This window comes from Vipera ursinii (assembly GCF_947247035.1).
Source record: "Vipera ursinii genome assembly, chromosome: 7".
NCBI lineage: Eukaryota > Metazoa > Chordata > Lepidosauria > Squamata > Viperidae > Vipera > Vipera ursinii.
The window spans coordinates 65,677,503-65,704,316 of record NC_139521.1 but is presented as its reverse complement, the minus strand read 5'-3'; the positions used below and the strand labels follow the sequence as shown (position 1 = coordinate 65,704,316).

General features: G+C 41.0%; 1 protein-coding gene across 4 annotated transcripts in view; it reads left to right on the top strand.

Moving 5' to 3' along the window:
- Window positions 1-26,814, top strand: part of AFF1 (ALF transcription elongation factor 1) — a 161,504-nt gene that overhangs the window by 92,852 nt on the left and 41,838 nt on the right. For 3 of the 4 annotated variants that reach the window (XM_083367562.1, XM_083367559.1, XM_083367561.1), the window contains 4 exons: window positions 13,517-13,561; window positions 14,593-14,679; window positions 16,153-16,189; window positions 19,003-19,054. In XM_083367562.1, the coding sequence (XP_083223688.1) occupies window positions 13,517-13,561; window positions 14,593-14,679; window positions 16,153-16,189; window positions 19,003-19,054 (221 nt within the window). The remainder of the gene's footprint in view (window positions 1-13,516; window positions 13,562-14,592; window positions 14,680-16,152; window positions 16,190-19,002; window positions 19,055-26,814) is intronic. The other variant, XM_083367560.1, reaches the window with a different exon arrangement.

Here is a 26,814-nt window from a genome sequence, read left to right as displayed (position 1 = left end):
TCCTTCGTTCTAGGTTGCTTCTCTCTTTGATTTCCACCCATTGCTTTTTGTCCTGCCTTCAGGTGCTTTGGAGAATAGTTGACCCCCTCTTCTTTGTGGCCACCCCTTAAATATTGGTACACTGCTATCATGCCACCCCTAATCCTTCTTTTCATTAGACATACCCAATTTCTGCAACTGTCCTTCATATGTTTTAGCCTCCAGTCCCCTAATCATCTTTCTTCCTTTTCTCTGTACTCTTTCTAGAGTCTCAACATCTTTTTTATATCATGGTGACCAAAACTGGATGCGGTATTACAAGTGTGTTCTTACCATGTTGGAGGAGAGAGGGCAGAGAATTGGGCTGGTAGAGTAGGAGGGAACAGTCTTACTGAAATTATAGAGAAGACTGTATTTTGCGAAGATAGATGTGCTGCTGATTGCAAGATATTCTCTTGTATGTGCAGTACAGGGTTGAAACTAGGCAGTCAGTTCAGTTCAACTCAATTCATGCATTCTGCCATTCCATGAGTTTGTAGCTTTTAAATAAATAACAAAAATCTGTGTTTTGGTATAAAATTAGCATCCAATCTTCTGACTATTGGAATTAAGAAGGTTTGCTTTCCAAACTTGTCTAACCAGATATAGGATCAAATCTTTAAGAATAATGTTTTTTCCTAACAATTATTGTAAAACAAACATTTCCCATATTCAACCATAATGGGAAACTGCAAATGCAAACCTTAAGCTTCCTTTCCACACATGTCAAAAAGGCAACAAACTATCAAGGACCAGGCTTGCTTATAGTCATAAAGCCAAATCATGCTTTTGCATTCTATTTGAATTGAGTCACTAATGAAAAACTTAAAAACTAGGTGCAAAGGTCTTCACCAGCATAAGTAGTTGTGAATTACGGTTTGTCCAGCAAACATGGTGTCAACCTATAAACAAAGTTCATGTATTTTGTTGAATAAGTGACAGCTGGCTGAATTTGTTGTGCTTACTGAGCATAAACCATATTTACAAATTACTGGAGCTGAGTTCTCACAGCACACCAAGCCAAAACCAAACAAAGTACATTAAGGCTTGGCATGATGTATGAACCCAGTTGGAATATTTCTTAACAATGGTTTGATGCAACATCTGAAATAAAGTTATAAATTACAGCCGTGGAGAATTCTGATAATCAGAAAATAGAATCTCAACCGAACATTTGCTTTTATTTTCTGGATAGTGTACAGTGGGTTTGCTTTCTGTCTTGATTGCAACATATATTATGCCAACTTTACCCCAAGCCAATGCCTTCCCAGGAAGGTTTGGACAGAAAGTTAGTTGGGAATTCTTGGAATTGTAATCTCAACACATCTGGAAATTACAGGTTTGGGTAAATCAGATTTGTGTTAACCAAATACTCATTAGCCATACTCACAATAGCGAGTTTCTACAAGTTACACAGCTTTACCATCTGAGCCATTTTGACAGCAAAATGTCATTAGAGTATAGAGATTTGTGGAGGGGAGAGCAATATTGAATGAATTAGCTCGTGGGTGGCCTACAATTATATAAAAAACAGAGAAGTTTGAGGTTTAAAATCCATGTAGATAAGTATTTACGCCTGCTATTGTATTCATTTTGTTCAGTCTTGCATGTATTTTGCTCTTAAGTTTTCTGATTTATTGTGTACTGCAAATATAAAGCAGTTGCTGTTTGTCCAAAGGCTCAGAATGAACTTAAGAGGTATAATGATTTCAATTAAGGAGAAATGTGTCGATGTAGCAATCTTCTTTGAAAAATACAAATAAATAGTCCTTGACTGACTGTCACAACTGAGCCCAAAGGTTCTGTTGCTAAGCAAGACAGTTAAGTGAATTTTGCCCCATTTTGCAATCTTTCTTGCTACAGTTGTTAAGTGAATCTCTGCAGTTGTTAAATTAGTAACATGGTTAAGTCAGTTTGCTTCCCCATTGACTTTGCTTGGTCGCAAAAGGTGATCACATCATCCCGGGATAGTGCAACCGTCAGAAATCCATGTCAGTTGCCAAGCGTCTGAATTTTGATCGTTTGACCACAGGGAAGATGCCATGGTAGTAAGTGTGAAAAAAGTCACAAATCATTTTTCATGGCTATTGTAACTTTCAATAGTCAGTCAGTGAATGGTGGTAAATCAAGGACTACCTGTAACAAAATTCCACTGCTCTTTTAAAAGGAAGACCATTATCTACAGTGGAACTTCCTCCCATGTATATCATCAGCAAAAGATTTGAGTCAGATTACATGATTCTTGGGGAAATCTTAACATGTTTGATATAAAAGGTAAAGGTAAAGGTTCCCCCGCACATGCGTGCTAGTCATTTCCAACTCTAGGGGCCAGTGCTCATCTCCGTTTCAAAGCTGAAGAGCCAGCACTTGTCCGAGGACGTCTCCGTGGTCATGTGGCCGGCATGACTAGACGCCAAAGGCGCACGGAACGCTGTTACATTCCCACCATAGTGGTCCCTATTTTTCTACTTGCATTTTTACGTGCTTTTGAACTGCTAGGTTGGCAGAAGCTGGGACGAGTAACAGGCGCTCACTCTGCTACGCAGTACTCGGGATTCGACCCGCCAAACTGCCGACCTTCTGATCGACAAGCTCAGCGTCCTAACCCACTGAGCCACCAGATCCCTTATGTTTGATATAGATATAGATATAAAGAAGAAGAATACAATAGAGCTGGAAGGGACATTTGAGGTGTTCTAGTCCAGCCTCCTGTTCAAGCATATTTATTATATATACATATATACACACATACATGTTATGCTTTTTTCCTTCCATGCCAGAATAGATTTAGATAAAATGAATACATTGAAATATCTAGTCATAAAACTCCTTACTTTACAACTAGCTTGACACTAAATTCAGAAGAGTATTTCAGAAGATTCTGTATGGATTATGAAACCAGTCAATTGATGAGCTTCGCTCCAACCTACACAAGTGTAGGTTAGGCCTTCTAATCTTGTATCTTCTTCAAACATGTTCGGCTATAACTTCCATAAAACTTTAGTCAGGTTGAGAATTGTTGTGGCGATACCCAACTTATTTGGATAATACAGGCCTTTGAAACTGTTTGTCCTAAGAGTAAAGGACTGATCCAGGACAACTTTGTCATTAAATGCAATCTTCTCCATCTGAGTTCAGCATTCCATAGGTTGGACTTTTTTACTATATGAACCAGGTGGGTGTGGGTCACATAATCTTGCTCATGTTTTTCCTGAGCCACGACAGACAGCCTGTTGGGGTGTGTGTGTGTGTGCGTGTGTGTAAAACTTATTGTTTTGGACAGTGGTCAGTCAAATCATGATATGGAGGAGTCACAGATCGTTCTGAAGAAGTTCAGAATGTTCTATTCCTGTCCGGGAGCGGTTTACGTATATTTAAATGTTTCCCTGTTTGGATTTAATTATGATTTGTAGCCGCCAACCAGAAGACTTGCAAATCTGAATTTCCAAAGGGGAAAAAAAAATAACCAGGACATGCAAATACACATGCATTCAATAAAACGGTTTTATTGCACCCTGTGGGAGTTCAGACTTGTTGGGCCTTTGAGAATGCTAAAATTCAGGGAATTAGGTTTTGTTTCTAGCTGACATGTGTGTTCAACTAGTCACAAAGCAGTTAAAACAGATACTAATAATGAAATTCTGTTAGTTGTGCTAGTTTAAAGGAAGATACGCATGTAAGCTGCTTTGAAACAAGCTGGGGGAAACAAACAGAGGGGTTTTTTAATGGGGGAATATAAAATGTTCGTTAGGCTAAATGGGTGATACAGACCCAACAATATTGATACTTTGAGCAGTCTGTTCACCTGTAGCATGGCACACTCCCCCATGCTACAACAACAAGGTGTAAAATTAAAGTGTTCTGTCTTTTAGTTCTTAGTTCCCTCTTTCATTTATTACAATTTCCTCTGCTAACAACAACAGAGGAGTGAAATAAACGTACAATTGGCAGCTTTGGGTCAAAATTCTCTGTGTTACTGTAATCAAGCACTTCGACTACCCCACACATTTAAAAATCACACGAAAGCTATCAAACTTTCCTTTGAAAAAGAAGATGCTTGCTTCCTAATCTTCTAGTGAAAATGGGATCCTTACAAAAACTAGATATCACAAGAAGTACCATTTTCTGAAACTGACATTTTGGAAGATAAATATAAGAGTACCTTTCGGGGGTCATCCTTCTCTTTCAGTGTAAAAAAGGCAATTCATAGCCAAGTTAAGGCAATTACCAGAGTGAATTTAGATTTATAATCCAATTTATAATCGCGCTGGTGGACGATCTCTGGCGGGCTCGGGATAGGGGTTATTCCTCTGTCCTAGTCCTATTAGATCTCTCAGCGGCTTTTGATACCATCGACCATGGTTTCCTGCTGCGACGTCTCCGGAGGTTGGGAGTGGGAGGCACCGTTTTACGGTGGTTCTCCTCCTACCTCTCGGGCCATTCGCAGACGGTGTTGGCAGGAGGACAGAGGTCAACCCCGAGGCCCCTTGATTGTGGGGTGCCTCAGGGGTCGGTCCTCTCTCCCCTCCTGTTCAACATCTATATGAAGCCACTGGGTGAGATCATCCGTGGTTTCGGGGTGAGGTATCATCAATATGCGGATGATACCCAGCTTTTCATCTCCACCCCGAACCAACACAGCGATGCCCTCGACGTGATGTCCCGGTGCCTGGAAACGGTACGAATCTGGATGGGGAAGAACAGGCTCCAGCTCAACCCGGCCAAGACCGAGTGGCTTTACGTATCGGCATCTCATGTAGTCCAAGATCTTCCATCTTTGGTTATGGGGGGAGAGGTGTTGCCTCCCGTTGATAGGGCGCGCAACTTAGGCGTCCTCCTGGATGCACGACTCAGTTTAGAAGATCATGTTGGAGTCGTGGCCAGGGGGGCATTTGCACAGGTTCGCCTGGTGCGTCAGTTGTGACCCTATCTGGACCGAGATGCTTTATGTACGGTCACTCATGCGCTTGTCACCTCGTGGGTAGATTACTGCAATGCTCTCTACATGGGGCTGCCCTTGAAGACCACCTGGAGGCATCAGCTGGTGCAGAATGCGGCCGCGTGGGTTGTGATGGGAGCATCCCGATACTCCCATATTACACCCCCCCCCCCCCGTGTGAGCTGCATTGGCTACCGGTTGCCCTCCGGGTGAGATTCAAGGTGCTGGTTCTTACCTATAAAGCCCTACATGGCTTAGGCCCGGGATATTTGCAGGACCGTCTGCTGCCAGGAACATTTTCCCATCGCCCTGTGCGCTCACACAGAGAGGGCCTCCTTAGGGTGCCGTCGGCCAGACAATGTCGGCTGGCGACCCCCAGGGGAAGGGCCTTCTCTGTTGGGGCACCTGCTTGGTGGAATCAACTCCCCCTGGAGCTCCGGATGGCCCCAGACCTTCGGTCCTTTCGCCGTGACCTTAAGACATATCTTTTCCAACAGGCCGACCTGGACTGATGATAATGGAGTTTTTAATTATGATTTTAAATGTTTTTTATTGGTTTTAGTGGGACTTTGACACAATTTAATTCTTTTTAAATATTTGTATTTATTTGTATTTTATTGTTGTTAGCCGCCCTGAGTCCTTCGGGAGATAGGGCGGCATACAAGTCTCATTATAAATAAATAAACTATTACAAAGGATTTTCCAAGGTAATGAAAATTACATTAGGAATTTCATTAAAAAACAAACTGATTACTCTGCCTGCAATGGCTTTTTGATGTGCTGAGGAACTTAAGAAAATATCTGAACATTATAAGACATTTCCTTATCTAGCACAATTTCTTCAATCTGCTGCCCTTCAGATTGGCTTGTATTGTTTTATAATTCTAACTGGATGCACTTAACTCCAAAGTGCCTAAAACCACTGTGATGCACTTACAAAGATTATTAATAATAATTTGCAGAGCAATTGTCTTATCTGATATGTATTATTTGTTTGCTGATCCAGAAAGGAAGGTGACTCTTTATTTCTCATTTTACCAAGAACAAATTGAGGGAGGGAGGGAGGGGCGGAGGGAGGGAGGGAGGGAGGGAGGGAGAGAGAGAGAGAGAGAGAGAGAGAGAGAGAGAGAGAGAGAGAGAGAGAGAGAGAGAGAGAGAGAGAAAACAACTGAGCTAAAGGCCATCCAGAGGATTTATTGGTTTAGCAGATAAAATGCCTAGGCTCCCTTGCAGCAGACTGACTACATCACAATTAAAATCTCTGCACCCTGTGATATAGTTTAATAAATGATGTTGATACTAGGTATTGTGCATGCAACTGCGGCAGAAAACCAGAAAATGTACCTTTAGGGAAGAGGTGGGGAACTATGGCCCCTTTATGACTTGTGGACTTTAACTCCCAGAATTCCTAAGCCAGCATGTCTGGTTCAGGAATTCTGGGAGTTGAAGTCCACAAGTCATTAAAGAGCCATAGTTCTCCACCCCTGCTTTAAAGTTTCTTAACATCGTGTGGAAACTGAAAAGATGGCCAAGTGTGGTTTCCTTTTTAAAATGAATAGGCGAAACTGAAGACACACGTGTGTCTTCCGAAGTGTGGTGGCAATGGAAACTTCTGCAGACGAAAGTATAGGATGAGTTTGAGGACACAAGTGCCTCCTCAAGGAAAACGAGCAAGAAAGTCTGGCCTCCAAGCATCTCAGGAGCAGGATTTTTGTTTTTGAAAAAGGGTGGGAAGAAGCAGAACTGTTGGTGTGCCAGTAGTCCTCCACTTACAACCAGAATAGAGTCCAAAATTTCCATTGTTAAGTAAAGCAACTGAGTTTTGCCCCATTGTACCTTTTTTTGCTAAGCGAATCACTGCAGTTGTTAAGTGAATCGTGCGGTCATTAAGCGAATCTGGCTTCCCCCCCATTGACTTGATTGTCAGAAGCTGTCTGGGAAGGTTACAGATGGTGATCACATGATCCTGGGACAGTGCAACTGTCATAAGTACATGCCAGTTGTAAAGCGCCTGAATTTTGATCATGTGACCATGGGGGGGGGGTTACTGCAATGGTCAGTGCGAAAACTGGTTATCACCAAGAGCCTTGGTGGAGCAGTGGGCTAATGCCTCCTTAAGTAACACCAGCTGCCTGCAATTAGTGCAGGTTCGCATCCCACCAGGCTCAAGGTTGACTCAGCCTTCCATCCTTCCAAGGTAGGTAAAATGAGGACCCAGATTGTTGGGGGCAGTTAAGCTGACTTTGTAATAATGCCGCTGGGGGGGTGTATGAAAGCCCTAATAACCAGGCATATACATAGAATGAAGGCTACTGCTAAGTTTGTAAGCCGCCCTGAGTCTTCGGAGAAGGGCGGGATATAAATGGAATTAAAATAAAAATAAATAAAAGAAAATAAAAGAAATTATATGATACAAAAGGCCTTATCTGAGGTGTTGGAGAGCCAGTCAGGACATGTCAATCCTCCCAACATACTTGATTATTGCTGAAGGTACTAAATTACTCTGGTCCCCCCAGTACTGATTTGGCTAAAGGGATCTTGCATCCAAGTTAATGTGAACAGAGCTTCTGATGTTAAAATTGGGCACAATCTGTATTTAACCCACAGCATAGATTGGCAGAGGGACGCGGTGGCTCAGTGGGTTAGGACGCTGAGCTTGTCGATCAGATGGTCGGCAGTTTGGCGGGTCGAATCCCGAGTGCCGCATAACAGAGTGAGCGCCTGTTACTCGTCCCAGCTTCTGCCAACCTAGCAGTTCGAAAGCACGTAAAAATGCAAGTAGAAAAATAGGGACCACTACGGTGGGAAGGTAACAGCGTTCCGTGCGCCTTTGGCGTCTAGTCATGCCGGCCACATGACCACGGAGACGTCCTCGGACAAGCGCTGGCTCTTCGGCTTTGAAACGGAGATGAGCACCGGCCCCTAGAGTCAGAAACGACTAGCACACATGTGCAGGGGAACCTTTACCTTTACCTTTTATAGATTGGCAACATGATCCCATTATGTGATTTCTTATGTGTGCTGCCCCTTTAAAAAAAAAGTTAAATGGTCTAACTTGAAAAATGATTCTGTCTCATGATATTTTGGCAATCAGCGTATTGCCATAATTAGGGGATTGGAGGCTAAAATATATAAAGAATGGTTAGAGGAATTGGAGCTGCTACAGAGAAGAAAGAGGGTCAACCTATTCTCCAAACCCTCAGAAAGCAGGACAAGAAACAATGGATGGAAACTAATCAAGGAGAGAAGCAACCTAGATCTCAAGAGAAATTTCCTGACAGTGAGAACAATTAACCAGTGAAAGATCTCATGAACCCTTACAAATGTTACAGGTTTTTTTTTAAAAAAAAATTACAGTTTGTCATTTTTGGGATGGATGGATGGATTTCTACTGTTGTCATTGTGGGAAATCATGGCTTCTACGTTCCCAATCTCTGTTGGGCAGTGTTAATGCCTCCTGTACATAGTTATGGAAGTATATGAGGAACTGTGTTGAGCTGGACTCAAAAAGGTGCAGCAGCCTACAAATTAAAAATGTTTTGAGGAAGGAATCTAGAACGCATATTTCCTCCTTCCATCTAGTATTCTCCAGTTTCCATGAAAATGTTTTTCTATCTGCAGTTGGCTTCAGTGTGGTCTGACAACATAAGGCAACTTTATTTCATTATATTTGGTAATAGTAGGAACAGGTAGTTGTCGACTGACAACCTCAGTTGGGACCAGATTTTCCGTTGCTAAGCAAGGCAGAGAGGTTAAGTGAGTCACGCTTGATTTTATGACTACATAAGTTTTAATTGTTTACACCAGGGGTAGGCAACCTTGGCTCTTTTATGACTCGTGGACTTCAACTCACACCCTGGACGGTATCTCTTTACTCTCCTACCATCGGGTAGGAGATATAGGAGTATAGCCAGCCATACCAACAGGTTGAAGAACAGCTTTTATCCGTGGGCTGTTAGGACTTTTGAACGGGATATAATTTTATAAACTTTATGTAAGATTGACTTGCGAGGCTGGTGTGTTGTGCAATTAGCTCACATGGTGTAATAAGATGGAGGGTTTGTGTCACTGTAAGTTGGGGGGGTGGGGGCACGAAGCGAGGCTCAGCCAATCTCAATGTATACATAGTTGTACTTTGACAATAAAGGTTCATTCAACTCCCAGAATTCCTGAGCCAGCTGTGCTTGCTCAGGAATTCTGGGAGTTGAAGTCCACGAGTCATAAAACAGCCAAGGTTGCCTACCCCTGGTTTACACCTATGAACTGTGCAGTCTGCCATCTCCTTCCAAAGAGGCTCTTCTCTCAGTGTAGAAATCAAAGTCTGCCATGTTGGGAGAGAAAATATGCCATGTTTACGTTTAGCCTAGTGGCCAGGGGAAGGTCTTGTGAAACTTGGGAATTTGTGTGCGGTGCCCAGTGTCCAGTAATAGCTGTCCTTTTGCCTGCTTCACATATCTAATGGGCGTGAAAACGCTCCTTTTCTTTACTGACTGGTTCGGCAAATTAATAAAAAAAGGAGAAAATGAACACAATGACTAGGAATAACCTTTCAGGATTGGGTCATAAAAATCATACAAGCAATATCTTGAATCAGTTTCCTCTCCAAGCCTCAGACTTCTGTCTGTGGTGAAACTAAAAGCGTTTTTTTGAACCCAGGAGGTGTAACTGCTTTATGGCTGTTGTAAAATAGCCCCGTGTATTTGCTGTACTCAGTGAAGAGCAAAAGGAAAGACTTTGCTGTTTGTTCAAGAGCACTTTGTAACACAATGAGAATTTGCAGGAGGCCTAGTTGACACTGTGAATGGTTAGCCAAGTAGCATTGGTTTTGAATCTTGCCATTAGATGAGAATTCACCCACTGCTGGGTGCTGTTAAGCAAGGCTCTGTATCTCTAAAAAGAGATTCGGATTAAGGTTATACAGTAATAAATGGCGTCTTGATTTTCTTTGTCTGATTTGGGGGGGAAAAACCCTTCCACTTTAATTCAGGTCTTGGATAATGAGGAAGAATTAGAGGAGGCCATAATTAATATACGCTCATTTCTCTCAGAGCAAAATCATATGCTCACTATTTTTCCAAAAACATTAGCAGAGAGGAAACCTTCCTCAACCTTATTAGAGAATGTTGTAACTCATCCTCCTGAAAATACTCTTAGTTTTGACTGTTAAATTGACACGCAAAGGACAGGATCCTACCCTTCCAGCCAAGTCTTCTTTCCTTTTTTTTAATGGTTCCTGACTATTTGCAGTTATGAAGTTGGATATGAGAATCTACAGTATATCAACTATGCCAGGGCTTTTCAACCTTTTCACCCATTGTACCACTTTTAGGATATGGCAACATCTGAGTACCATCAGTCACCAGCAAGGTGTCAAAAACCTGACGAACCCCCCCCCCAAAAAGGAAAAAAGTGATGAAGTACAGGTAATCCTCGACTTACAACAGTTCACTTAGTGATTGTTGGAAGTTACAATGGCACTGAAAAAAGTGCCCCCCAAGCCACAGCCAAGCAAGACTGCCTGCCCGGCAGTGCTTTTCCTCCTATCCGAGGTTTTCATTGTTGTGAGCATTTCTGTTGAGGATTGGCAGTGGGGGTGGGGTGGGTGGGTGTTTGGTTTTTATTCCCCCCATCTGCTGGGTGGTTGCAGCAGGTTTTGGTCACTTCATATGACCCTGGGACACTGACCATCATAAATATGAATCAGTTGCCAAGCATCTGAATGTAAATCACAAGACCCAGCTGATCGGCGCTTCTTCTGGGCTCAGCAGAAGCACCAGGATCAGCGCCAGGCTCCTGACAGCCCTGCAGCTCCAGCCATCTCTCACTCAGGCTTGTGCGGTGCTGCCACCGGTTCAGCTCATTCCCCTCCCCTGCTACCATTTTTCTAGGATAGTCGCGTACCACCTGCTAGGTGCCAATGTACCACAGGTGTTACCCGTACCACTGGTTGAAAAGCCCTGAACTATGCCATTCTTCTTTATTATCTTTCCTAACAAAAATGAAAGCTGTGTGGAAGCACGCATCTCACTTTAGGGCAGGCATGTCAAACTGCCGGCCAGCCGGCCGGATGCATCACGCCGAAACCGTGCCCACCCCATTGCTGGCAATGGGGAAAAAGTTGCGATATGTCACGCGATGTCACGTGACATCGCAAGTTTGACATGCCTGCTTTAGGGGAAGTAAGGGGTTGCTGAAGAGATCCTGGGTGAATATGTACCTCAAGTAGCTTTACTAAGCTTGGAGTTCCTTTCAAGAGTCAAATGTAATATGATAAGTATAATCTTGCCTTGATCAAAGACTTATTTTGAGCATCCGGCCTTTCACAAACTGGCTCATAAACACAGTGGACTTTTGTTTGGATATAAACCTATCCGCTGTGCAGTTTGATTAAGATGGTTACTGCAGGGAAAAAAAATTATAGTCCTGTGATTCTCAAAGACTGTGATATTCTGACCCCTCAACTGCTTAATTTCTGTGCTCCCCTCCCAATAAAGCTAATTGTTTCATTAGATAAATAATACTCAAAAGCCCAAGTTTGATTTCTGAGGCAACAGTGTGATCCCCTTGAAGTTACTTACAGCCTGCTGGGGAGCCTTGGTCTATTGTAAAACTTGTGAATCAGTAGTATAACTTAACTTTGGTTTCAGTCATGGGAAAACATGTGCATTGATACCAATAAAGTCTGATGGGTTAGGGTTGGGGTTTTAATACATCTTAATTATTGTTTTAACCTTGGGCATTTATTTAATCGCTTTTAACTTTTGTATCCTGTTTTTGTATTTATTGCCCTGTACACCGCCCTGAGTCCTTCGGGAGAAGGGCGGTATAAAAATATAATAAATAAAATAAATAAATAAATAATAATAAATAAAGGAGAACATTTGTAGCTCAGGGTTGAAAGGAGGGGTCCTTGGTGCTCTCTGAGCTTGGTTGTTTTCTTGCAGACATTTTATTACCCAAACTAAATAACATCATCAATGCTAGTGATGCTAGTGAGGATGAATGATGACCTAGTTTGGGTAATGGAACATCTGCAAGAAAACAACCAAGCTCAGAGACGACCAAGGATCCCTCCTTTCAACCCTGAGCTACAAATATTCTCCTTTATAGGATGGATTCAGTTAACAGCAGTTACAGAAGGACCTTCATGTGCATTCGTCGCTGCTAAAAGATGGAAAGATGTAAAATTAATTAAGAGGAAAAAAATTACTGGAAAGACAAAACAGTACATATCCCATCTGAGCTTAGGTTGAAAAATAAAAAAAGACTTGTCACTGGGGAGAACTTTCCTAGAATGGCTGACCTGGTGTGGAGACATGGAAGGCTTTTATTAATATTTTTTTAATAAATAATGCATATAATGATAAGAAAACGGCAAGTTAATCTTAATCTAATACTCAATTGTCAGAAAGATGGAGGACTGAGGAAACGGCATGCAAAAATGAGTAGGGGAACAGGAGGAATGTAACAGATGAAAGGCGCAGAGTTTATGTGTTGGGGGGTCGGGGGAGGAATCTCTACGCAGTCCAGCAAATTAAGGGTTGTATTATTGTGGTTGCTATGAGCAGTGGAGAAGGTGAGAGAGATGGAAGAAACCAGATGTGGGAGGACTTCTCTAAATGGTTCAGAAATTTCTCTACCAACATTTGGTTTTAGATTTCTGGTTATTGCTAGATTACGCTGGTGCTTTATACAATACTTAATTATGAATGTTATTTCTTAAAGATTCCCCCCCCCTTAATTTTAAGCACTTGCCTTCTGTTTGAAGAAGCTTGTCTCTAATTCACTGTTGGAAGCTAAAACATGTTGGAATAATACACTGGAATCATGCCGAGACTTGCCTTATTCTCAGTACTATAGATGAAAATTACGTCCCTCTGAAGGCTGGAGCATTTAAGCACGTGTGTAATGGACAGGGGTGAATTTCTGAGCATTCTGAGCAGTAATGGGGTGTGGCGTAAGTCTTGAAAGAAACAGAAGGGGAAAAAAAACAACGCTTCGGCTATAGTTGAAGCTGGATTATTCTTTGGAGAATAGCCTCTATTGGCAGTTACTAGAGCTATTTCTCAAGAGAGGGTCTTCCTGTGGTGAATATATTGTGTGCTTTCCAGGCAGCAGCAAAAAATAGTTCACTACACTGATGGCATGATGTAAGAAATTCCTTCTTAAGGCATGAAGCTCAGATTTGACTTGCAGATGAAGTAACTCATCTCCATGTAGGAATTCCTATTAGTGCATGTTAAATTAAGGTAACCACCACAACTTCAGCCAGTTAAATAGCACATTCACTTACTGCTCACTGTTGGGCTTATGTCTGTCAAATGTACTCTTTATGCAGCTTTTGCTGTATAGTTTAACTGAAGACCGGGGGGGGGGGAGAGACCCCCTTTAACCCAAGATACTAGGGAGAGAAAACTCTCTTTAAACAGGACATTCACCACCCTTATTTTCTCTTGCAGTAGATCTTGTAAATCAAATCTTTGTATCGTGATTTATCTTTCTGTATAGGAATGTACCGGTAATTCATGAATTTACCATTCCCCTCCTTGTGTTTTTCAGCAGTCTTACTCCAATGAAGCCCATTGCGTTGAAGAAATTTTGAAGGTGAGTATGTTAGCATTAAGACACTCATCTCCAACCTTTCCGGCTTTGTGGACTGGTGGGGGAGGAAAGGGGATGTTCAGTGTGAGTAGCGGGCAAGCACGTGTAGCTTCATTTGCGCAAGCGGTGGGGACATGCTCCCCCTGCTCGCATAAATGGAGCTGCGTGTGCACACTCACTTGCCCATTGTGTGCACAAGTGGAGCGGCATGCATGCTCTGCCGACGCTTCCATGGCCTGGTTCTGAAAAGGCAGGGCCTGATAGCAGGCAGTGGCCTGGGTGCTGGGGACTCCTGCATTAAGAGGAAAAAGATGCCATAAATTAATATTAATGTCATGTTTTTTAAAAAAAAACTATGGGCCATCGGTTATTTTCTTCACCAAAAATCCCCTGTGTGATGCTGTTCGTGCTTCTTCACTGCAGAACTTAATCAGTACGTTTCAAGCAGAATACCATCTTGATTGTTTTAAATAACTTCTGGTTTCAGGGGAAAAAATAAGATATAGACTACAAACAACACATTGTGTTTATCTAAGCGGATGAGCTATCATTCTCTGAAATTTTGGCTTATTGGTTACAAAAAAAAAAAAAAAGCATTCTTGTATCCCGCTGGGCTCCTTGTCTTAGCACAGATTTTGGGAATCCAAAAAACACTGATTTTATTTTGATTGAGTTTCCTTTTTTAAAAAAACAACAACAAAACTTTTGATTAAAGAGTTTTCCAGTATTAAAAGGTAGTACAAACTAAAATCAGAAAAAAGAAAGAAAGAAAAGAACAAAATTCTGATCTGGTTTACTAAGCATATTGTGATATTCCTGTTCTTTCTTTTAATGCTGCCCCACTCATTGCCATTATTTGTCACATTCAAAACTGTTGGGGAGGAATAGAAGAAGGCAGCAAAAGCCTAGAAAAATAATGTTTCAGTTACATTCCGGTGTTACTGTTGGAAGGTTTTCTTATTTTTGTTGCAGCTGAGGAAGTAATAAAGTTAGGAATTAAGAGCTGATTATTGTTCTTCTCAATTTCTTCCCAGGAAATGACCCATTCATGGCCACCTCCTTTGACAGCCATCCATACTCCTAGCACAGCTGAGCCTTCAAAGTTTCCATTTCCTGTAAAGGTGAAGGAACAAAATCTTTCATTCCATCTATGTGAATTAATGTATGAAAATACATGTCATTCAACTCCTCTTGACATGTGTTGTTTCTAGCATAGAGGAAAGGTTTTCAGGACAAAACAAGTAATTATAAAAGGATAGTTTCTTTCGTGCAACTGTTGCTTTGAACTAATCTCTGTGGGCATGTAAATATTCTTTATGTTTTTGGCATCATTGTTTTGATTAAAATGCTTAAAAGGTGAGTCATTTATGATCAAGACAGGTAGTAGTCTTCCTAAAAATCACGATATGTACAGTTGCTCCATAGTAGAATGTCATAATTCAGAATTTCTCTTCCTTTAACTCCCTAATGGCCTAAGTCTTCTAGAACCTGGGAATACACTCCACAAGGGTAGATGCAACTCACAGAATTATCCATTGTGCCCATACTCGCCTGATTATTTTAAGAGTTGGGTAGGGCATCCAGAACAAATTGGCTACACTGGATTTATTCATTGTGCCCAAAGACATATAATTCCTGAGTTAATTCACTTGATGTCAATTGCGTTGCACTCATGTGAGAAGCACCATGGTTGAAAGGATTAGCTGGTGACATCACCGTTGTCCAGGAAATGCCCAGTTGGCAGCTCCTTTCATGTTGCCAGAGGGAACTGGAGCGAAGGATGGGAGCTCACCCCATCTCATGGCGGCACTCGGGTCTTAAACACGGGCTTGCTAACCTCCAACCTAGCATCCTAACCACGTAAGCCACTGTGTTCCATTACTTGATGTCAATAATCTCACAACTTTTGGCTACCTATAACATGTTGGAATTGCTTACCAGAACTTTGATTCTTGTCCTGTTTCTTTCGCATTTGAAAACATTTTTCTTCTACAGCTTTTTGTAAACCATCATGAGAGGTGGTGGTATATGTTGGCACGTGTAAACAAAATAGAGTGCAGATTGTAGGAGATGACCAGGCTGAGCCCAAGGGTGGGGTCAAACATATCATTAGTCTGGAGTCCGTATGCTCCTGAAAGAGGCCTGAGTCCAGCCCCACATGAAGTCCCTAATTGTTATCTGGCTCCAATTTGCCTTGACTGTTAGTAATTCAGGTTCTTGGGTGCAGGTTGCTTGGAATAAACTCGTAGTACTTTCTGAAGTCTATCCTGGCTTCTGTTTTTTTTGCTCCTGACACAAATAAATGAAATAAATGCATAATTTCCTTGTTCTCTTTTCTGTTCCTTTCCATTTATAAATAAGTACTATGGAAAATACCATGCAGTGTAAATATGCTGTAATAATAGGATGATGACAGTTGTAAAGAAATAAATATTTATTATGATAATGAAGAAAAAATGGGAATAGTGCAGTATTTTTCTTGCTACATATAAAAAGGAAAAGTGAGACATTAGTTTGTCGAAGTTTGCTTATGTTTATTTTACTGCTAAAATTATTTGGTTGCACATAAAAATCCCCCCTTTTTTGCTTTTTAGGAAACCCAGCAGCCTGGATCAGTAATTCAGAGCCAGAGTAAGTATAAAGACATTAGTCTAAATTTATAAACTGCTGCATTCTGCTGTTACTTGTTCATTTCGACAGATTACATAGAATTTGTATTCGTGTAACATGAAGCGTGAACAAAAGGAGTGTCCCAAAGATGCTTTTGCAAAAGGCAAGTGGACTTCCTTGTTTTTCCTTGAAGACGTTTCGCTTCTCATCCAAGAAGCTTCTTCGGTTCTGTCAGAACTGAAGAAGCTTCTTGGATGAGAAGCGAAACGTCTTCAAGGAAAATCAAAAGAAGAAAGTCTACTTGCCTTTTGAAAAAGCACCTTTGGGACAACCATGACCTGGATGACTGAATTCTCATAGACAACAAAAGGAGTGGCTTCTTGGGCTTTTGGCTAGAGCAGGGGTATGCAACCTTGGTTCTTTTATGACTTGTGGACTTCAATACCCAGAATTCTTGAACCAGACATGCTGACTCAGGAATTCTGGGAGTTGAAGTCCACAAGTCATTAAAAAGCCAAGGTTGCCTACCCCTGGGCTGGAGATTAAGTATAGCAATCTCTGGTTCTGATAGGTTTTAGGAGATGAGGATATGGAAGTCCTCCGATCAAAGTTTCTGCACTGTTCACCAGTTCTACAGCATTTCTAACAGAAGACTGTTAAGACCTTTTTTTGTCAGTTTCATTGTCCCTCCAAATTATTTTTAACCCCATTATCTCTTAAAGAATAATACATTTTACTCCTGCCTCCTGCAATTCCATCCCCTTTGTATCAACTATGCATCCCCCCCACCCCCAATCATCTCAGTGCTACAAGATTCCTAACCGAGCCCAGCTTTTATGCAGTTAAACCGTGAACTATTTTCAGCCTCTGAGCAACACATTGTTTGGGCTGAAGTTTTCACGTTGAGATTATTTCAAGGACCACTGTGAAAGAAATAAAGACATTCCACCCACCATCCGATAGGTGGGAATGCCTAGGGCGCCTGGATTTTGTCAGGCCTGCAGAAGATGAGCTTAAAGACGGTGAGCTTGTCAGCTGGAGGGCTGATAGGCCCGGTGAGCTCCCATTACTTGGCCCAGCTCTTGTTTATCTAGCACCGTGGTGGTGAACCTATGACACTCGTGCCACTGGTGGCACACAGAGCCCTCTCTGTGGGCACATGCGCCGTCACCCCAGTCCTAGGCCTTCACCTGGGTTTTATAAAACCTTTTTGTTTTAGGCCTCCACCGCCATGTGCAAAAAAAACCAACCAGGTTCAATCAATCAATTTCAACTTCTTGCGGGGAAAAAAAAGATCTCACAAAGTTGGAATTGATTGAACTTTTTAGTCCCACCCAGGCTGCCATTGCTACCGCAGCCATGCTCACCCAATGGGCCACGCCCACCCAATGGGCCATACCCACCCAATGAGCCACGCCCACGCAATGGGTCACGCCCACCCTGCACCCGACGATACATAAGTGGGTTTGGGGTTGCAGTTTGGGCACTCGGTCTCTAAAAGGTTCCCAATCACTGATCTAGCAGTTTGAAAGCATGCAAATGCGAGTAGATAAATAGGTACCACTTCAGTGGGAAGGTGACAGCATTCCGTGTTCCTTGGGCATATAGCCATGCTGGCTACATGACCACGCAAATTGTCTTCCGACAGTGTTGTCTCCTTTGGCTAAGAAACAGAGGTGAGCACCCTGCCCTAGAGTCGGACACAACTTGACAGGGAAACCTTTACCTAAAGAATGCCTTGTTCCAACTCATGGTTGAACGTATTTACATTTGGTTTATAGGAAACCAAGATGGTGGTTTCCATTTTCTACTCTTTTTAGATGTCACAAGGCATATGCACTCATTCATTTGTTCATTCATTATATGTTTGTTCGTTTGTTTATATTTCATACTTTTTTTAACCGCCAACTCCCTCTGGGCAGTGTTCAATTTAAGCTTTAAAAAAAGAGTAAGATTAACATTTTTTTTTTTAAAAAAATGTATGTGCTACTGTGTCACTAGCACATTGCATAATAAGATGTGAAAAGGAAAGCATGAAGATGCGTATGGAGAGGGGGAGCCAGTGATAAAATATTGAAATCTGCTGCTTCAGCTTATTTTGACATGGAAACTGCTACTGCTGTTAGCAGGCATCATCCACCTGTCCTCTTTTAAAACATGGTCAGTTTGTACGTCTTTTTATGTGACAATGCAATGAATATTAGAAAGACAGTATGGATTAATTCTGCCCTCTTTAAAAGATGAGGCTTAATGGATTCTTACTGCTTTCTCAGTGGCAGCCTTTACCTCAAGCTAGCCTGTTTTTAGATACAGTCCGTTTATATTTATCCCACCTTACAGTATTTAATGAGGCAGAGACAAATGAAACTCTGAATAAAGCTCCTTTTTAAAATCCCTCAACCTGTTTGGGGGTGAATGTCTGTGGAGATTCTCAGTCATCCAGATCATAGTTGTCTCAATGGTGGTTTTTTCTTCAAAAGAAGAAAAATCCCCTCCCCCATCAGAACTGATGAAGCTTCTTGGATGAGAAATGAAACGTTTTCGTCAAGGAAAAAACAGTCCCGTTGCCTTTTGAATTTAAAAAAAAAAGCACCTTTGAAGACTATTTGGAGATATCGTTCTTTTTGACCTACCCAGGGAATAAAAATAAAAACGGAAAATTTTCAGATCTGTAGTGTTGCCTAAGTCACATATATCACGAATTAAAGATCCCCATCCTAAATGTCATAGAGAGAGAAAAAAAAAAGAAGGGGCAATAGAAAACAGTGCAAAAGATCAGAAATGTTCATCATCCCAAACCTTCTCCCCACCCCTCCACCCTCTGTGTCTTTCAGAGCAGTGTGATGCGCCTTTGAAGACTTTGTCTGTTTCTCAGCAAGGAACATCGTAAGTCATTGCATTTTTTCCCCCCTTGGTGTGTTTGTCATTCATTAGCGAAATCTGCCAGTCATTAGTGAATGTGAGGAGATTTATTGCAGGTAGCTTTAACTTAATTGAAATGTGGCTATTGCAGGGGAAGGAAAAAAAAACACAATTTAGGGCCTGGCATTGCATTTGCCTGCTTCAAATGAAGGTGCTGTGCTTGTAGAGATATCAAACCCATGACGTTACTGTAACGTTAGTAAATGTGATTACTCTTTGTGTGAAGTATTCAACAAGTGCTACAAGGACAGAAAAATATAATTCCATTGGCAAATTAATTCATTACTTAAATGAATTATATTTGAATTGGTTAGGAAGATCAGATGTTCTGGAAATTAAATGCATTGGAACCTCACCAATTCAGTGGGTGAAAGGAAGCTGAAATTCTGAAAGAAAAGAGGTTGGGGAAGGAGATGTTAAGGAAATATTTGAGATAAAAACTGCACTCAGTTTTTCAAACTACCTTTATAGTAGAGTTTCTCAGAATGCTGCATACAGTAGCAAAAACCTACAGTTGAATAGTTATTCCTTGAATTTTCAGGTAGTAGGCTTGTTTTAGCTTTTAGCTATGAATAAAACCTATTTATTTATTTATTTATTTATTTATTTATTTATTTATTTATTTATTTACTTACTTACTTACTTACTTACTTACTTACTTACTTACTTACCACCTTTAACATTTTTATGAATAACGCAAGGTGGCAATACGTCTTCCTTCTCCTATTTTCCCCACAACAATAGCCTTGTGACAAGGGTCCTAAGCCCCAAAATCACCCAGCCGGCTTTTATGTCTAAACTGGGATTAGAACTCACAGTTTCCTGGTTTCCAGCTTGATGCCTTAACAACTAGACTCAAAACTGGCTCTTGAACACGTGCAGAGTTTCCATTGTAGGCTGAGCAACAAGGCTATTACAGCTTAAGAGACTTTATAAGTTATCGGTGAAAACCCAACTTTTATCTATGAAGAGCTACGTCTTTGGGTCCCTGCTTATGTCTTAATCCATTTAGGGGTGTAGATTCAGTCCTTTTTAAAAGGATTCAAAACAGATCAAGTTAAAATCTCAATTCGCACAGGTTAAGAACAACTGCTAATTGACGTATATATATGGTATTTGGCTGAATGACCAGTTGTAAGGTAGCTTTCTGTATTCCTCTATTTATTTCTCTAATGCTCAAAATGTCCTGTATTTGACAGAGCTATATCCATTTGTATTCTTTTTTTCATATTTGAACATTTAACTATGGGTATTCTGCTTTAATTGTCTTGAAATGTATGTTAACTGCTTGGAATTTGGGGACAATATGATATTCTACCAACTTTTTTTTTTCTCCACATGTAGGAGGATACTGTTAAGGAGATCATTTGGGCATTTCTAAGAATTAGTTGCTTCAGTACTGGGTTGGCTACAATTGAGAAAGATAAGCTAGTCAGTGAGTTTTTTTATTTCATTTATAGGTAGTCCATGACTTAACAAAAGTTCATTTAGTGACCGTTTGAAGTTACAACGGCACTGGGAAAAAGTGACTTACGATCGTTGCAGCATCCCCATGGTCGCATGATCAAAATTCAGCTGCTTGGCAACTGACTCATACTTATGACGGTTGCAGTGTCCTGGGGTCAGGGGATCCCGTTTTGCAACCTTCTGACAAGCAAAATCAGTGGGGAAGCCAGATCCACTCAACAGCCATGTTACCAAATTAACAACTGCAGTGATTCACTTAACAACTGTGGCAAGGTAAAGGTCGTAAAATGGGGCCAAATTCATTTAACCAATGTCTCACTTAGCAACAGAAATTTTGGGCTCAATTGTGGTCATACGTCGAGGACTATCTGCATTATTTGTCCTACACACACACACACACACACACACACACACACACACACACAAACAACATTTGTTTCTGAAACACAGGATATAAATAAGATCTTTTCCCTAGCAAAATTAGATGCTTGCCTTAAGCTTTTGACTGTGTTTGAAATCCCAGGAATGTTTTAAAATGATAGCAGGGCTTGAACTGCTGCTGCTTTCAATTTGAGCCTCCTCCTCCATAGATTCCAGTGTGATTTTTGTTTGGTTTTGTTCTCAGGGAAAAAAAGACCCAGAAGTGTGTGGGGAGATAACTGTATGTGGGAAGAAAGCTCAGGGGATTTTAGAGAATAATGTTGGCCTTGCTTGAAGATTAACATCTCTGCCAGGGCTTTGGTCTTACTTAAGCAGAGTGCAGGTTCCACCTTGCCTGGCTGTTCTAATAAATGAACCATTTTTCCCCAGTCAGCAGCTGTTAAGCATTTGCCACTGTTCAGAATTGTTTGTAAGTAAACAAAATGTTTACCAGGATTCACTTCTGGAGACCTGCTGCTGCTGAAAACAAGTGAGAACAAGTAAATAATAGCCTGTGAGTTATCAAAAAACAACAACCATATAATGTTTTTTTTTATTATTTGAACTTTCCGATATTCCCAGAAATATCCCAGGCCTCACAAGAGTTCAGATGGTTTATTTAATCTGCTGGTTTCCCTTAGAAATAGTTGCTATATAACACTGAGGACCCTTTTGAAAAACTCATGGAATTCCCACAAAACACTCAGTCAAAAGGTAAATGAGAAGAATGCTTCCATATCTTCCTTACCACTCTTGTTTCAATCAAAGCAGGTCCTCCCCATCCTTTAAAAAAACAAAAGGATAAAGCAGGGAGGACCTGCAAGCATTTCGTTGCTTATGCATGATTTCATGCATTTATTTTGACAGCACTTCCAGTTTAGATCGTTGTGTGCTGGGCACACCAAAACTCAGTACATTTTACATTTTCCAGCCATAGGAGCTGAAAATCTAGACCTGGAGCAGAAATAATATTTTGGAAAAGGATGTCAGTGGCTACCCCCCCCCTGAAAAAAAAGAAGAAGCCCACTTTCTGAGGCCAAGGGTTTGTTTTTTTTCTTCCCACGTATTTCTGTCTTTTATGGCATCCAGTATTAGCATGAAATTGAAAACTTGCTGCTAAGGATGAGAACTCAGATGTGGTCATGCAGAGTTGTGAGCTTACTAGTTTTAAGGTGAGGAAGGCGTGAAAGTTTGGATGAAAACTTTTATACAATTCTGTCATTTTTATAGGTTTTTTTAAAAAAATGTATGTTTGTACATAGAGGTCTTCCTCGATTTATGACCACAGTTGGGTCCTAATTCCATCGTGAGTCTGGATGGTTGTAAAGCAAGTCACCCCTGACCCGATTTTATGACCATTTTTACTGCAGTCGTTAAGCTACACTTGAGGTCACTAGACAAATTCAGCTTTTTGTGGAGGAAGCCAGCTGGGAAGGGCGCTGATTATGATCGCATGGCTGCAGGACACTGCAGCTGGTCATAAGTGTGAGCTAGTTGCCAAGAGTCCGAATTGTGATCATGTAGCTGCAGAGAGTGGAGCAACAGGGTAAGTACAAGGCCAGATTGTAAATCGCTTTTTTCCAAGCTCCTCAGAACTTTGAACTGTCCTTAAACTAACATTCTTAGGTCCAGAGTGTAATTGCAGCACATGAGGATTACGCAGACGTATATTTAATTTTCTAGCAAGCATGTTTTTTTAATTTGTACTTGGTTTCTCTATTTCCAAGAAAGAGAATAGCAGCTATATTAGTGCTACAGTACTTAACAGCAGCCTTACTTGAAAACAGCAGAAGCTAAGGCTTGGCTGATCATGCTTTACTAAGGATAACTGCTGTTTAAATTATGCCATGTCTAATTATTTTGGGCAGGAGGAGAAGGAGGTACTTTTTTTTTTCAAATGAAATACAGGCAGTCCTCAACCACAACAGAGCCCAAAATTTCTGTGGTTAAGCGAGACATTTGTTGAGTTTTGTCCCGTTTTACGACCTTTCCTGTCACGGTTGTTAAGTGAATCACTGCCGTTGATAATTGAGCAACCCGGTCATTAAGTGAATCTGGTTTCCCCAATCACTTTCCTTGTCAGAAAAGGGATCACATGACCTTGGGACTCTGCACCGGTCATAAATATGAACCAGTTGCTGAGCATCTAAATTTTGTTCGCATGACTATGAGGCCATAAGTCACTTTTTCCCAATGCCCTCGTAGCTTTGAGCGGATGCTAAATGAACTGTTGTACGCCGAGGACTACCTGCACAGGAAAAGTATGAAATCACCCTCATGTTTTTGAACCGTGCAAGTAAGATTTCTTTCAAGAAAACACACAGTTCAGACTGTTGCTACTGCTGAGCCTGATCTTGCCCCTTCTGCCTGTCTCAATCCCCAAGAGGGCCCATATAAATCCATATAATTAGTGACTGTATGGTTTCAGAGGCGCAGGAAGAAAGTCGGGCTCTTTATAACAGGATGAAAAGGGATTACTCCACAGGCATTCAGGACAGAATTGCTTGTGTGTCTTCCTGTGAACCATCGTTCCGTACCCCCGTGCCAAATTTAGAATAGCGGGCTTAAGTTGCCTTGGGAGGATTTTTGCTCTGATAGGAAAAAACGGCTCCAGTGTTTTGTCCGCGTCCTTTTCAATTATGTCTGGATATGGAATGTAGTCTTTGGATGTGGCTGTGCTTTAAAAACGGTTAATGCTTATTTATAAGAGTAGCCAATGCCGGGGTGCTCTCTTTTCTCTTACCGAGGAAAATGTGCATCGCTGATTAATGAGAATGGTTAATCACTCTGCAGAAGCCTGGAAGAAAATCACTTGAAAGCAGAGATTTAATGATAGCCACATCTCCTTCTGTTATTTAATTACTGAATCTACAGTCCTAAATTCTCTGTATGTGGTGTCCAGTACATTCTTCCTTTCCTTTCCTTTCCTTTCCTTTCCTTTCCTTTCCTTTCCTTTCCTTTCCTTTCCTTTCCTTTCCTTTCCTTTCCTTTCCTTTCCTTTCCTTTCCTTTCCTTTCCTTTCCTTTCCTTTCCTTTCCTTTCCTTTCCTTTCCTTTCCTTTCCTTTCCTTTCCTTCCCTTCCCTTCCCTTCCCTTCCCTTCCCTTCCCTTCCCTTCCCTTCCCTTCCCTTCCCTTCCCTTCCCACAATCTGAAATCCCAGCTACCTTGAGTCACTTCAGTTGCATAGCAGAGCCAACTAAAAACAAGCAGCGTTTGTGCTGGTTAATTAGAGGCTGAAATCCCTCTGCATCTGTGTGCCCAAATTAAGCATGCAGCTTTGCAGAGCAAACATGGATTTCTCAAGGGCTTTTTCATTCTTGACTTTGGCTCTCAAATTTAACACCTGGCTTTGCTGGAATGGAAGCTTATTTTCTTGTTTACAAGAGCACAAGGGCAAGCTCATTGTTTCTGGTTGGCAGTGACTAGAAGAGAGACCAGACGGCAGTTCTTTTCGTGGAGAATGCATGCAGATGTGCACATTTGGACATTTTTTTTAAAAAAAAATCTTGCATGGGTTCTCTTCCCCCACCCACCCCCTCCCGTTCCTGCAAGCCTAAAAATTCAGTACCTTTTTTAAAAAAAAAAAGGGGGGGGGAAATCTGGTAGTGTTCTTGCTACTATTTTTTGCAGTGCAAGAATTACAGCTGCAAAGTAAATCAGAGGACAGATTTTAAAATATTTGAGAAAGAAAATGTAGACTACGATTCATTGATCTTGAATCTCAAAATTTAAATGTGGAATGTATCTGAAATGATTTGTTTAGAACGCAGAAAAAATGTAACTCATTGAGTTTTTCTTTTCCTCTTAAAAGCACAGAAAGGTTTGTTGAAATTTTTCCCTACAAAATGTTCTTTGCATGTTTCCAGGTAGGTTGATGACTCATGAGTGGAGTGTCTGCCCTTTCCTGGCAAAAATTCATCAATTGCAAAAGATTGTTGCTGCATTATTAATAGCTTATCTGGAAGCTATTAATAATGTGCCAATAGAGACAGTTTGTGTCTGTCAGACATGAGATCAATTAGAAGTAATGTACAAACTATAAGTGTATGCACTGCCAGGTCTGTCTTGCCTTGCCTTGCCTTGCCTTGCCTTGCCTTGCCTCACCTCGCCCTATCTATCTATCTATCTATCTATCTATCTATCTATCTATCTATCTATCTATCTATCATCTATCTATCTATCTATCTATCTATCTACCTATCTACCTATCTATCTATCTATCTATCTATCTATCTATCTATCTATCTATCCTTTTATTTTGTATGGCATAAGGGAACATTGTGCTCCCTCTTCGTATTTCCCTCTAGCAGCAACCTTGTGGCATGTGATGAACTCAAAAAGAGAAACTCAAAGTCACCCAATTGGCTTCTGTGTAAAGAAGAGCTAGAACTTACGGTCTCCAATTTGTAGTCCAGCATCTTAACCATTATATCAAACCAAATGTACCAAACAAATGTCATGTGCATTTGTTACTTGCCATTAACCAAGATGACCAATTGTGGAGTTGGTTCTTATTGCTATTAGTCCACTGTACAGAATGAAAACCTTGGCAGTTATAAACTCCTAGCAGATTGTAGTTTATCCTTTTGAAAGATTCCTACTAATGCTTCATGAAAAGTTTCATTAAAGCATTCTTCCCATTATATGCCAAATGAATGATGTGGCAACATGGAACCAGATCCCTGAAGCCCAATAGTTAACTCCGTCACCTATTTTGTATGGTCTATAGATCAGTTCAGAATACCCATGAGAACTGATGAAGCATGGAATGAGAGAGTGGAATGTGATAAAATAAGTCTTAAGTCTAATCAGTACCTTAAAGGGATGTAAATTCATTGAATGAAATAATTTTTGTCCATTTTCTTCCACTTTCTTCACTTGTGACTATGGTAAATGCACAGGGCCCACCACAAGTGTCCCTTAGAAAGAAAGAATAATTTACAAAAATCTTGTACCAGTTCAGAACATGAGACATAAACCTTTCATTTCATGCTTTTACTATTACATTTCCACAATTCTTCTGCATGCTTTTAACTTCCTTTTCTTAGATAACTGTCTCTTGTTTGTCTTATAGTTTTGTAGAAATCAATACCATAGAATCAGGAAGGAAAGGAACATTCATGCAGGGGATCTTATTATTAGCTTCAATATGTAGCTGAAGGATTGCCTTCTGGGGTTTTACTTATCATGACATAATCCCTTGGTATGTCTCCTCCTTTACATAATAGGATTCATTGTACAACACAAATGCCGAAGGACCACACTTCATTAGAATGTGTGTTTACACTAATCAAGGCTAAACAAGGGGCTGATTTCCCTGCTAGTAATTGTATTCAGTAACTTGCCAATGCTACAGAATTGTTTTGTCTGATACGATTATGGCTAATCTGGAGGGCCACCATGAAGACTGCAATATACACAGTGGTGGGATTAAAATATGTGAACAACTGGTTCTCCGTGTGGATGCTGCTTCCAAAAGTCCGTCCTGGGCCTGGGCAACAAAAAAATTAGCTACCAGTTCTACCGAACTGGTACGAAGTGACTGAATCCCACCACTGAATATACAGTAGATATATGAACTTCATGGCTTCAGTTTTACTTCATATGATGAGGATTGTTTTTTAGCACCTGTGAGAAAAAAATAAAAATAAAAAGATCCATTTTGGGGAAAACAAGTTAATCTGCATTCTGCCTCCCTGGTTGGACAGGTAAAGGTGCATTGGCCCTGAAATACACTTCCACCCTGAAGTCTGACTGGTAGATTTGAATGCAAGGACAGCAAAATATATTATCATGGTGATGATGATCTAGCGGAGGGAGGCATTTGTCTTCTTCCT